The following is a 14,504-nucleotide window of genomic DNA, read 5'->3' as shown; positions in this document are numbered from 1 at the left end:
AGTGAGCGGCGGATCGATAGCGGCGGCGTCCGTGCATGCTGGTGGGGAGCATTGTTTACAACGGAACGCAGCGTCGGTCACAAATCACCCAGATTGACATTGGGTGGACTGGCACCCCAAATAGAAATGTCAGCCGTGTCCATGCTGGAGATTTACACTGGGAGGGGTGGCACACACACAGACAGACGCCACACGGGAAAGGCCATAACCCGGGGTTACTAGTGGTAGTGGTCGAGTAGGGTTAGGTGTGTGTCAGGCCAAGATAAAGTGTGTGTGGTGTGCAGTTTAGTACGCTGACTGAATCCTGAAGTGCTGATATAACAAACCCTGTTTTAGAGGATGACCAGACTCTGAGTCGGACAGCATGTCACCCCCCCCCCCCCCACCCCCAGACACACACACAGTTATTCTGGGATGTCCCACTCTGGGTCTTGGTCAAATGAAGTGCACTACTGTATATACTGTAGGTAACACACACAAGTCTTACCATGGCTGGGCAGGCCCATGTTGTTGGCCAGCTGGTAGAGGCGCTGCTGCTGCTCCTCGCCCTGCTCGCTCAGCGCTGACATCATCCGCCTGTAGTGCTCCTCCGGGGTCATGTGACTGTGGCCGCCCCCCTCCAGCACAGGGGTGTGGGATTTCTCTGTAGGGGGGTCAGGAAAAGAGTTAGCTTACCGTCTACATTTGAGTAATTTAGCAGACATTATTATCCAGAGCAACTAGGGTTAAGTGCCTCGGTCAAGGGCACATCAACAGATTTTTCAACTAGTCGGCTCAGGGTTTCGAAACAGTAACTCAACACAATCTCATTACCTTGCCACTAACTCGCCACTGTCACACTACTGAGTCACACTATCTCATTCGCTCAACATTATCTCATCATTACCTCACCACTAACTCACCACTGGCTCACAACTATCTTACCATTAACCCTTTACACTCATGGAAATTGGCCTATATGGATAGGGTCAAATTGAAATGTTTCTAACAAAATAAATATAGAAAGTATATGCAAAACCATGGTAGCAATTGGAAGGGAACCGTTTGGAGATTATGGGGAAATGATCAGACCAAAGATGAGGACAAAACACTTCACCTGACATGAGACTGAATCCAAACATTAAACTGTTGAATTTATGTGCATTTTGTATTTACTGTACTTTACGCCGCATTTGTTGATAATAAAATGTGAAAATACTCGGGATACAAAAATGATTTATTGTATTTTTTGTACACTGCTGCTACTCGCTTTTTATTATCTATGCATAGTCACTTCACCACTACCTACATGTACAAATGACCTCAACTAACCATATCCCCGCACACTGACTCGGTACCAACACCCCTTGTATTTAGCCTCGTTATTGTTACATTATTGTTACTTTTTATTATAATATTTTTTTTTACTTTACTTTATTTGGTAAATATTTTCTTAACTCTTCTTGAACTGCACTGTTGGTTAAGGGCTTGTAAGTGGGCATTTCAAGGTAAGGTCTACACTTGTTGTATTCGCCACATGTGACAAATAAAGTTGAATTTGATTGTATTTTTTTGTTTGGAACACAGCCCTGCGTCCTCACATCACACAATTACTGTTGTTTACAAAATCACCAAACTTTCCATTATATATCACAATCTGGGTCATGTGGGCATCATTTGAAAGTGTATTCAAATTGCCCACCTGACAAGTTAAGTTATAACTTCACAAGACACTTCAGACAAACAGATTGTAATTTTGGAGCACATAAAATGGAGTCATGTAGTGGTGTAAAGTTTCTAAGTAAAAATGGTTTAAAGTACTACTTCAGTAGTTTTTTGGGGGTATCTGACACCCTGACACCCAAAAGTACTCGTTACATTTTAAATGCCTAGCAGGACAGGAAAACGGTTGAATTCACATACAGTTGAAGTCGGAAGTTTACGTACACTTAGGTTGGAGTCATTAAAACTCATTTTTCAACCACTCCACAAATTTCTCGTTAACAAACTATAGTTTTGGCAAGTCATCTGCATGACACAAGTCATTTTTCCTACAATTGTTAACAGACAGATTATTTCACTTATAATTCACTGTATCACAATTCCAGTGGGTCAGAAGTTTACATACACTAAGTTGACTGTGTCTTTAAAATTCCAGAAAATGATGTCATAGCTTTAGAAGCTTCTGATAGGCTAATTGAGATAATTTGAGTCAATTGGAGGTGTATCTGTGGATGTATTTCAAGGCCTACCTTTAAACTCAGTGCCTCTTTGCTTGACATCATTGGAAAATCAAAAGAAATCAGCCAAGACCTCAGAATTTTTTTTGGACCTCCACAAGTCTGGTTCATCCTTGGGAGCAATTTTCAAACGCCTGAAGGTACCACGTTCATCTGTACAAACAATAGTACGTAAGTATAAACACCATGGGACCACGCACCATCATACCGCTCAGGAAGGAGATGCATTCTGTCTCCTAGAAATGAACGTACTTTGGTGCGAAATGTGCAAATCAATCCCAGAACAACAGCAGAGGACCTTGTGGAGATGCTGGAGGAAACAGGTACAAAAGTATCTATATCCACAGTAAAATGAGTCCTATATCAACATAACCTGAAAAGCCACTCAGCAAGGAAGAAGTCACTGCTCCAAAACTGCCATAAAAAAACCAGACTAAGATTTGCTACTGCACATGGGGACAAAGATCGTACTTTTTGGAGAAATGTCCTCTGGTCTGATGAAACAAAAATATAACTGTTTGTTATGTTTGTAGGAAAAAGGGGGAGACTTGTAAGCCGAAGAACAACATCCCAACCGTGAAGCACGGGGTTGGCAGCATCATGTTGTGGGGATGCTTTGCCGTAGGAGGGACTGGTGCACTTCACAAAATAGATGGCATCAAAAATATGTGCTTCTACACCTGCATTGCTTGCTATTTGGGGATTTAAGCTGGGTTTCTGTACAGCACTTTGATGTATCAGCTGATGTAAGAAGGGCTATATAAATAAATTTGATTTGAAATTTGATTTGATTGAAACAACATCTCAAGACATCAGTAAGGAAGTTAAAGCGTGGTAGTAAATGGGTCTTCTAAATGGACAATGACCCCAAGCATACTTCCAAAGTTGTGGCAAAATGGCTTCAGGACAACAAATACAAGGTATTGGAGTGGCCATCACAAAGCCCTGACCTCAATCCTATAGAAAATGTGTGGGCAGAACTGAAAAAGCATGTGCGAGCAAGGAGGCCTACAAACCTGACTCAGTTACACCAGCTCTGTCAGGAGGAATGGGCCAAAATTCACCCAACTTATTATGGGAAGCTTGTGGAAGGCTACCCAAAACATTTGACCCAAGTTAAACTATTTAAAGGCAATGCTACCAAATACTAATTGAGTGTATGTAAACTTCTGACCCACTGGGAACGTGATGAAAGAAATAAAAGCTGAAATAAATCATTCTCTTTACTATTATTCTGACATTTCACATTATAAAAATAAAGTGGTGATCCTAACTGATCTAAGACAGTTTTGAAGAGAACATCCCTGGTTATCCCTACTGCCTCTGATCTAGTAGACTCACTAAACACACATACTTAGTTTCTAAATGATGTTGGAGTGTTGGAATGCGTCTCTGACTAGTTGTAAAAAAAAAGAAAATGGTGCTTTTACTTTTGATACATAAGTATATTTAAAACCAAAAACTTTTACTCAATTAATATTTTACTGGGTGACTTTTACTTGAGTCATTTTCTATTAAGGTACCTTTACTTTTACTCGAGTATGAAAATTGTGTACTTTTCCACCACTGGTATCATGAGTGCATCAAGTGCATGTTCTGCTGCTCATTTTTTCCACAATGCGACAAACATTGGCTCATTCTGTTCAGGACAACCCAGGGTATGACATGTCATTCCTTGTAACTGTACGACAAACATGGGCTCATTCTGTTCAGGACAACCCAGGGTATGACATGTCATTCCTTGTAACTGTACGACAAACATTGGCTCATTCTGTTCAGGACAACCCAGGGTATGACACGTCATTCCTTGTAACTGTACGACAAACATTGGCTCATTCTGTTCAGGACAACCCAGGGTATGACACGTCATTCCTTGTAACTGTACGACAAACATTGCGATCATAAATGTTGATGCTGTAAAGCAAATGAGTTCTCAAATATAGAAATGTGAAGTGCACATTTGGACTCATGGGTGTGTGGTTCGCTTGTACGACATCAAAGTGGTATTTATTGTAATCCTCAAAGTCTCATCTTTCAGAACACATCGACTCATTTCAATTAACACCATTAAAGTAGCCCAGTTAGCGGGAGGGATGGGGGCATCTTTTTGTTGCGTGTGGTGCACACTTTTAAAATGGCTGTCAGTTGAATCCCATACAGCGCTGTGAAGTGAAGAGCCTGAGCTCTGACTTCATATATAGTATGTTACTGTACAGCCACTGAGTTACAATTTAGGAGCTTATCAGCGACCAAATCTGCCATTTTCAAACTGTATACGGGATGACAGGGTCTGCGAGTGTAAAGGGCTACCTCACCACTACCTCACTATGAACTAAAAACTCACCACTATCTCACCATGAACTAAAAACTCACCACTATCTCACCATGAACTAAAAACTCACCGCTATTTTACCATGAACTAAAAACTCACCACTATTTTACCATGAACTAAAAACTCACAACTATCTCACCATGAACTAAAAACTCACCACTATCTCACCACGAACTAAAAACTCACCACTATCTCACCATGAACTAAAAACTCACCACTATCTCACCATGAACTAAAAACTCACCACTATCTCACCATGAACTAAAAACTCACCACTATCTCACTATGAACTAAAAACTCACCACTATCTCACTATGAACTAAAAACTCACCACTATCTCACTATGAACTAAAAACTCACCACTATCTCACTATGAACTAAAAACTCACCACTATCTCACTATGAACTAAAAACTCACAACTATCTCACCATGAACTAAAAACTCACAACTATCTCACTATGAACTAAAAACTCACAACTATCTCACTATGAACTAAAAACTCACAACTATCTCACTATGAACTAAAAACTCACCACTATCTCACCATGAACTACAAACTCACCACCATGAACTAAAAACTCACAACTATCTCACCATGAACTAAAAACTCACCATTATCTCACCATGAACTAAAAACTCACCACCATGAACTAAAAACTCACAACTATCTCACTATGAACTAAAAACTCACCATTATCTCACCATGAACTAAAAACTCACCACTATCTCACCCTGAAAAAAAAAAAAATACCAATACAAGGTGCTCAATCCAAAGTTCTCTCTTCAAAACAAAGACTCTTCATAAATAATCATAGTCCATCAACAAACAATGGGTCAGACATTCACCAAATATATATCAAAAAGGCTTACTATGTACTCAACAGTATAATGCAACCCACTATCACAAATTATTTGGAAATAGACACACGAAAAGAAAAATGACGCGTGTCCACCACATGATTTTGCATACAGTGCATTTCAATCACAGACGAAGGCAGTAGGTTACTTAACCCTTTAAGTACTTAGCTAGCATGTTAGCTAATCCTAACCCCTAGCCCTAGCCCTATCCTTAACCCATAGCCTAGCCACCTAGCTAACCAAAATAAAAATGTGTGTGACTGTCACAATTTTCGACTAGACTATTTCACAATAATCTGTGACAGTGTGCTGTATAATGAGTTGGTGAGGGGTAATGTAGAAGTCACTCTGATCTTATATAAATACATAGTTGTTTCTTGAGTATAAATGTATGTACAGTGCCTTGCGAAAGTATTCGGCCCCCTTGAACTTTGCAACCTTTAGCCACATTTCAGGCTTCAAACATAAAGATATAAAACTGTATTTTTTTGTGAAGAATCAACAACAAGTGGGACACAATCATGAAGTGGAACGACATTTATTGGATATTTCAAACTTTTTAACAAATCAAAAACTGAAAAATTGGGCGTGCAAAATTATTCAGCCCCCTTAAGTTAATACTTTGTAGCGCCACCTTTTGCTGCGATTACAGCTGTAAGTCGCTTGGGGTATGTCTCTATCAGTTTTGCACATCGAGAGACTGACATTTTTTCCCATTCCTCCTTGCAAAACAGCTCGAGCTCAGTGAGGTTGGATGGAGAGCATTTGTGAACAGCAGTTTTCAGTTCTTTCCACAGATTCTCGATTGGATTCAGGTCTGGACTTTGACTTGGCCATTCTAACACCTGGATATGTTTATTTTTGAACCATTCCATTGTAGATTTTGCTTTATGTTTTGGATCATTGTCTTGTTGGAAGACAAATCTCCATCCCAGTCTCAGGTCTTTTGCAGACTCCATCAGGTTTTCTTCCAGAATGGTCCTGTATTTGGCTCCATCCATCTTCCCATCAATTTTAACCATCTTCCCTGTCCCTGCTGAAGAAAAGCAGGCCCAAACCATGATGCTGCCACCACCATGTTTGACAGTGGGGATGGGGTGTGTTCAGGGTGATGAGCTGTGTTGCTTTTACGCCAAACATAACGTTTTGCATTGTTGCCAAAAAGTTCAATTTTGGTTTCATCTGACCAGAGCACCTTCTTCCACATGTTTGGTGTGTCTCCCAGGTGGCTTGTGGCAAACTTTAAACAACACTTTTTATGGATATCTTTAAGAAATGGCTTTCTTCTTGCCACTCTTCCATAAAGGCCAGATTTGTGCAATATACGACTGTTGTTGATTGTTGTCCTATGGACAGAGTCTCTCACCTCAGCTGTAGATCTCTGCAGTTCATCCAGAGTGATCATGGGCCTCTTGGCTGCATCTCTGCTCAGTCTTCTTCTTGTATGAGCTGAAAGTTTAGAGGGACGGCCAGGTCTTGTTAGATTTGCAGTGGTCTGATACTCCTTCCATTTCAATATTATCGCTTGCACAGTGCTCCTTGGGATGTTTAAAGCTTGGGAAATCTTTTTGTATCCAAATCCGGCTTTAAACTTCTTCACAACAGTATCTCGGACCTGCCTGGTGTGTTCCTTGTTCTTCATGATGCTCTCTGCGCTTTTAACGGACCTCTGAGACTATCACAGTGCAGGTGCATTTATACGGAGACTAGATTACACACAGGTGGATTGTATTTATCATCATTAGTCATTTAGGTCAACATTGGATCATTCAGAGATCCTCACTGAACTTCTGGAGAGAGTTTGCTGCACTGAAAGTAAAGGGGCTGAATAATTTTGCACGCCCAATTTTTCAGTTTTTGATTTGTTAAAAAAGTTTGAAATATCCAATAAATGTCGTTCCACTTCATGATTGTGTCCCACTTGTTGTTGATTCTTCACAAAAAAATACAGTTTTATATCTTTATGTTTGAAGCCTGAAATGTGGCAAAAGGTCGCAAAGTTCAAGGGGGCCGAATACGTTCGCAAGGCACTGTATGTGCGTGTGTGTGTGTGTGCTTGTGGTGTGATATCGCTGTACTTTGGGTGTAAAAAGTGGGTGTGATGTGCGCTATCCTGTCTCTATCGCTTCTTTTCTCTCCTCTCTATCCTCTCTCCCCCATCTCTCTCTTCCCCCTCCACCTCCTTCCCCACCTCTCTCTTTTCTCTCTCTCTCTCTCTCTCTCTCTCTCAATTCAATTCAATTCAATTCAATTCAAGGGCTTTATTGGCATGGGAAATATGTGTTAACATTGCCAAAGCAAGTGAGGTAGATAATATATAAAGTGAATATATAAAGTGAAATAAACAATAAAAATTAACAGTAAACATTACACATACAGAAGTTTCAAAACAATAAAGACATTACAAATGTCACATTATATATATATATACAGTGTTTTAACTCTCTCTCTCTTTTCTCTCTCTCTCTCTCTCTCTCTCTCTCTCTCTCTCTCTCTCTCTCTCTCTCTCTCTCTCACTCTCTCTCTCTCTATGATACTGGGAGTAGAGGAAAAGAGGAGGAGGTAAAGGAGGGTGGAGGTTTGGGAGAGAGGGGAGGGAGGGTGGAGGTGGTTGGCGTTTGAGGGGGAAGGTGATGAGGAAGGCATTATTATTATTATCTCCTCATTGAAACCTGAGCCTGACCCCAGGCAGGGGAGGGGGGGGAGGGGGGGGGGAGGATAACTCTGCCAACAACTCTGCCAAGTTCCAACTAATCCACCCACCCAGGGAACCTAAGGTGTGTGTGCGGGTGGGCATGCCAGCACATTTGTTTATACCAATGCACAATGTGGTATTTGCATGATTGTCTTAGTTTATTAGTGCCTGTATGATTGTGTCTTGTGACGCAAGTGTGTGTGTGCGTGTATGTGTGTGTGTGTGTGTGTGTGTGTGTGCGTGTGTGTGTGTGTGCGTGCGTGTGTGTGTGTGTGTGCAAACTACTTGTCTCTGCCCGTCTGCATTTCTCTCTCTATAAGCTCTGCTCAGGTGCCAACTCCGCCAAAGATAGAAAAACAGTCAGTGGGCCAAACCAAAAACCCTCTCTCTCTCTATCTCTCTCTCTCTCCACCTCTCTCACTCTCCACCCTCTCTCCTCTCTCCACCCTCTCTCTCTCTCCACCCTCTCTCTCTCTCCACCTCTCTCTCTCTCCACCTCTCTCTCTCTCTCTCTCTCTCTCTCTCTCTCCACCTCTCTCTCTCTCTCTCACCTCTCTCTCTCTCTCTCTCTCTCTCTCTCTCTCTCTCTCTCTTCTCTCTCTCTCTCCTCTCCACCCCTCTCTCTGCTCTCTCCTCTCTCTCCTCTCTCCACCTCTCCTCACTCTCAACCTCTCTCTCACTCTCCACGCCTCTCCTCTCTCTCGTCTCTCTCTCTCTATCTCTCTCTCTCTCTCAACACCCTTCTCTCTCTCTCCACCTCTCTTCTCTCCTCTCTATCTCCTCTCTCTCTTCCACCCCTCTCTCTCTCTCTCTCTCTCTTCTCTCTCTCTCTCCACACCTCTCTTCTCTCTCTTCAGCCCAATCTATCCTCTTATTCTCTCCATTTTCTGTTTCCATGGGTCATTAATGCCTTATATTCCCCTTCAGGTGAGACACACATAACACAGACCACACACTTCACACATACACATCCAACACTCCCTCCCACAACCACGCCCTGTGCCGGCGTCAGTGTTTTGGGTGTGGATGTGGCTCAGAGGGCTGAGACATTAGCTCAGCAGTGTTCTAAATCTTAGTTAATCCACCTCTCCTGCTGCAGAGTCAAAACACACATACACCACACACACACACACACACACACACACACACACACAACACACAACACACACACACACAACACACGCATACTCACATACACACACATGCACGTTCACATGCACATGAACGCACACTCATACACACAGAGTGGCTGTAGTGTCTGTAAGTGGAGGCTCTAATTGATGTGGCTCAGTCAGGGCTTTGCTAGGTCAGAGGTCATNTCTCTCTCTCTCTCCACTCTCTCTCTTCTCTATGATACTGGGAGTAGAAAAAAGAGGAGGAGGTAAAGGAGGGTGGAGGTTTGGAGAGGGAGGGGAGGGAGGGTGGAGGTGGTTGGCGTTTTGAGGGGGGAAGGTGATGAGGGAAGGCATTATTATTATTATCTCCTCATTGAAACCTGAGCCTGACCCCAGGCAGGGGAGGGGGGGAGGGAGGGGGGGAGGATAACTCTGCCAACAACTCTGCCAAGTTCCAACTAATCCACCCACCCAGGGAACCTAAGGTGTGTGTGCGGGTGGGCTGCCAGCCACATTTGTTTATACCAATGCACAATTGGTATTTGCATGATTGTCTTAGTTTATTAGTGCCTGTATGATTGTGTTTCTTTGTGACGCAAGTGGTGTGTGCGTGTATGTGTGTGTGTGTGTGTGTGTGTGTGTGCGTGTGTGTGTGTGTGTGCGTGCGCTGTGTGTGTGTTGTGTGCAAACTACTTGTCTCTGCCCGTCTGCATTTCTCTCTCTATAAGCTCTGCTCAGGTTGCCAACTCCGCCAAAGATAGAAAAAACAGTCAGTGGGCCAAACCAAAAACCCTCTCTCTCTCTATCTCTCTCTCTCTCCACCTCTCTCACTCTCCACCCCTCTCTCTCTCTCTCTCCACCCCTCTCTCTCTCCACCTCTTCTCTCTCTCCACCTCTCTCTCTCTCCACCTCTCTCTCTCTCTCTCTCTCTTCTCTCTCTCTCCACCTCTCTCTCTCTCCACCCTCTTCTCTCTCTCTCTCTCTCTCTCTCTCTCTCTCTCTCTCTCTCTTCTCTCTCTCTCCACCCCTCTCTCTCTCTCTATCTCTCTCTCTCTCCACCTCTCTCACTCTCAACCTCTCTCACTCTCCACCCCTCTCTCTCTCTCTCTCTCTCTCCTCTATCTCTCTCTCTCTCCACCTCTCTCTCTCTCTCCACCTCTCTCTCTCTCTCTCTCTATCTCTCTCTCTCCTCCACCCCCCCTCTCTCTCTCTTCTCTCTCTCTCTCTCTCTCCACACCTCTCTCTCTCTCTCTCTCAGCCCCCCATCTATCTCTTTATCTCTCCATTTTCTGTTTCCATGGGTCATTAATGCCTTATATTCACCCTTCAGGTGAGACACACATAAACACAGACACACACTCACACATACACACACACACACTCCCTCCCACACACGACCCTGTGCGGCGTCAGTGTTTGGGTGTGGATGTGGCTCAGAGGGCTGAGACATTAGCTCAGCAGTGTTCTAAATCTTAGTTAATCCACCTCTCCTGCTGCAGAGTCAAACACACATACCACACACACACACACACACACACACACACACACACACACACACACACACACACACACACACGCATACTCACATACACACACATGCACGTTCACATGCACATGAACGCACACTCATACACACAGAGTGGCTGTAGTGTCTGTAAGTGGAGGCTCTAATTGATGTGGCTCAGTCAGGGCTTTGCTAGGTCAGAGGTCATACAGAAGGCAAAGGTCACTGAACACGGGCACAGAAATCCACTCTACTCAACACACACCTCAACGTCACATAGACATCCTAAATGGCATCCAATTGCCTATATAGTGCATTCCTTTTGACCGGGGCCCATAGGGCTCTGATCAAAGGTAGTGCGCTATGAGCAGGGCGCCATTTGCCATGTAATATTACATTATGTCAAAATTGATATTTTGAATCAACTCAATGACACAAGGTCATTTCTAAGTTTGAAGCATTTACATTTTAAAGTTATAGCTAACTAAGATAGTTTTGCACAGTGTGTTTGTGTGGAGCGCTGTTTCGTTATGTGCGTGGCATGTGCTGTCTTCTCATGTGTGCATGCATGTAATTTGTGGCTCCCTAGAGATGGGGCAGGATAGGAGTGTGCTGCCCTTGGCTTTGCCTGCTGTACAATGCATCAGTGACTGAGGAAGTCTTCCCCAGGACCCCGGAGACAAGACAGGGTGGACAAGACGGCCCCTCACAGGGATCGCAGTTTCATTCCACACAAGGGAGAAATTAAACGGGAGGGAAGCGGCTGGATAAGAGAGGAAAGGAAGTGGCAATTCATAATGGCATTCCCAACTCTCACTGACTATGGTGAACACACAGACTGCGTGTGTGTGTGTGTGTGTGTGTGTGTGTGTGTGCGCACGCGCACGGCGGCTAACCTCACTGTAACACTGACCCCATGCTGTCACTCAACACCAGCTCACACTTTCTGTAAATCAATGAAGCTCCACTCCTCTTCTCCCTCTACTCCTCTCTATCCCTCCTCTCCTCTATCCTTCTCTCATGTTCCTTTGTCCACCAACCTTCCTTTACATTTTTTTTATTTCAACACATCAGTAACATCACACACACACTGCAATCTTACCTTTGGGGGAAACGCTGCGCGACTTCTTGATGTCCGAGGGGCACTTGCTGCTGCTGTTGGGGGAGTAGGCTCTCCTCTTGCCTAGAAGGTTATCTGTGAACAGTCACGCAGACACATAGTGGTCAGTTAAGGCCTCCAAGTACACAGAGGTTCACGTATCTGTCTCCTGCTCTTTTCTTTACGTACCTGAGTACATGGTTGAGAGAGGTGCGTACGTATGCGTGTGGAGAGAGGGAATTATGTTGCTCTTTCACTCTTTCTTCCACACTATTCCTAACATTCTATCTTGTATTCCCTCTTTTCTGTCTCTCTCTCTCCCCCATCTATCTTTCTCTCTCTCTCTCTCTTTCTCTCTCTCTCTCTCTCTCTATTGCTCACGTCAGTCATCACACAAAGCCTTTGGTTGTGCTATTACTTATTAGAATGAATGCCCCAAACTACACAGTCAAAGAGGAGCAGTCAGAGTCAAGGGAAAGTCAACCTTCCGTCCTCCTTTCATCACAAATCTTAGGTAGTCTTCGTTCTTCTTTAGTTCAGTGCATCATGTCTCTGCCCTGCGTTTTCCCATCTCTCTCTCTCTCTCTCTCTCTCTTTACCCTGTAGGTGCGTTTGAACACTCCTCCCATCGGAGTATGGGGGAGTTTTCTCGCCCCGCATTAACACCCACTCCCTCCTCTTTACCCACTCCCCCCCTGTCGCCAGAGAGGAGAGCATCTAGTGTACAATTACAGCACCAACCTCCTCTACTACCCTCTTCCCCCTTCTCCCTCAATCCCCCCATCCCGGCCCCAAACAAACCTCAAATCAATATCCGCCTAATAAGAGTGGGTGTTGATGCAGAGCGCAACACATGCGGTGCGAGCAGGAAGGAAGCAGCCTTTTGTCATTGCTCTCTCTCTTTATGTATCTCTCTCTAGTCCTCTCTCTCCTTCTAATTTACATTCAAATGGGCTTTATTGGCATGGGAAAGAGTTTCAAAAGAAAAGAGGCATTTCAAATGTTATATTATTGGCTATGTACAGTGTTGTGACAACATGCAGTTTAAATACAAAGGGAAAATAAGATAACAGATAAATATAGGTTGTATTTACAATAGTGCTTGCTCTTTTCACATGGCAACAGGTCACAAATCTTGCTGCTGTGATGCCACACTGTGGTATTTTACTTTAACAGATATGGGAGTTTATCAACATTTAAATTGCTTTCAAATGATTTGTGGGTCTGTGTAATCTGAGGGAAATATGTCTCTCTTATATCGTTGCACATTTGGCAGAGGTTAGGAGGTGCAGTTCAGTTTCCACCTCATTTTGTGGACAGTCTGCATATAGCCTGTCTTCTCTCGAGAGCCAGGTCTACTATCTATGGCAACCTCTATGAACAGCAAGGCTGTACTCACTGAGTCTGTACATAGTCAAAGCGTTTCTTAATTTTGGGTCAGTCACGGTGGTCTTGTATTCTGACACTGTGTACTCTCTGCCGGATAGCATTCCAGTTTTTGGATTCAATATTTCCAATGTGTCAAATCAAATCACATGTTATTTGTCACATGCGCCGAATACAACAGGTGCAGACCTTACAGTGAAATGCTTACTTACAAGCCCTTAAACAACAATGCAGTTTTAAGAAAAAGAAGTGTGATTAGCTGTTCAGGAGTCTTATGGCTTGGGGATAGTAGTTGTTAAGAAGCATTTTGGTCTTAGACTTGACGTTCCGGTACCGTTTGCAATGCGTTAGCAGAGAGAACAGTCTATGACTAGGGTGGCTGGAGTCTTTGGCAATTTTTAGGGCCTTCCTCTTACACCGCCTGGTATAGAGGTCCTGGATGGGAGGAAGCTTGGCCCCAGTGATGTACTGGGCCGCACACACTACCCCCTGTAGTGCCTTGTGGTTGGAGGCCGAGCAGTTGATGCAACCAGTCAGGATGCTCTCGATGGTGCAGCTGTAGAACTTTTTGAGGATCTGAGGACCAATGCCAAATATTTTCAGTCTCCTAAGGGGGAATAGAAGTTGTTGTGCCCTCTTCACTACTGTCTTGGTGTGTTTGGACCATGAAAGTTCGTCAGTGATGTGGACACCAAGGGACTCTAAGCTCTCTACCTGCTCCACTGCAGCCCCGTCGATGAGAATGGGGGCGTGCTCGGACCTCCTATTCCTGTAGTCCACGATCATCTCCTTTGTCTTGATCATGTTGAGGGAAAGGTTGTTATCCTGGCACCACACTGTCAGGTCTCTGACCTCCCTATAGGCTGTCTCATCGTTGTCAGAGATCAGGCCTACCACTGTTGTGTCGTTGGCAAACTTAATGATGGTGTTGGAGTCTTGCTTGGCCACGCAGTCATGGGTGAACAGGGAGTACGCACCCCTGAAGGGCCCCTGTGTTGAGGATCAGCGTGGCAGTGTAATTCTCTTTTTGTTTCCTCATTAATTGATTGGGTCCTAATGGTGTTTCTGTTTTGGGGCTCTGTGGGGTCTGTTTGCATTTGTAAACAGAGCCCCAGAACCAATAGGGAGCTCTTCTCTCTAGGTTAATCTCTCTGTAGGTGATGTAAAGTTTGGTTGTTGCTTCCTTTAGGTGGTTGTAGAATTGAACTCTCTTTTCTGGATTTTGATCATGAGCGGGCATCGTCCTAGTTCTGCTCTGCATGCATTATTTGGTGTTTTACATTGAACACAGAGGA

The 14,504-nt window shown here is 43.9% G+C and overlaps 1 protein-coding gene across 3 annotated transcripts in view; it reads right to left on the bottom strand.

The window, feature by feature from the left end:
* LOC109907955 (sterile alpha motif domain-containing protein 11) overlaps positions 1 to 14,504 on the bottom strand; it is a 91,595-nt gene that overhangs the window by 30,197 nt on the left and 46,894 nt on the right. For all 3 annotated transcript variants that reach the window (XM_031794125.1, XM_031794124.1, XM_031794126.1), the window contains exons 5-6: positions 11,827 to 11,919; positions 488 to 643 (exon numbers count right to left, since the gene is read on the bottom strand). In XM_031794125.1, coding sequence (XP_031649985.1) covers positions 488 to 643; positions 11,827 to 11,919 — 249 coding nt within the window. The remainder of the gene's footprint in view (positions 1 to 487; positions 644 to 11,826; positions 11,920 to 14,504) is intronic.

This window comes from Oncorhynchus kisutch, linkage group LG17 (assembly GCF_002021735.2).
Source record: "Oncorhynchus kisutch isolate 150728-3 linkage group LG17, Okis_V2, whole genome shotgun sequence".
In the NCBI taxonomy this organism is placed as follows: domain Eukaryota; kingdom Metazoa; phylum Chordata; class Actinopteri; order Salmoniformes; family Salmonidae; genus Oncorhynchus; species Oncorhynchus kisutch.
The sequence above is the reverse complement of the archived record's forward strand: the minus strand, read 5'-3'. Positions and strand labels throughout refer to the sequence as shown.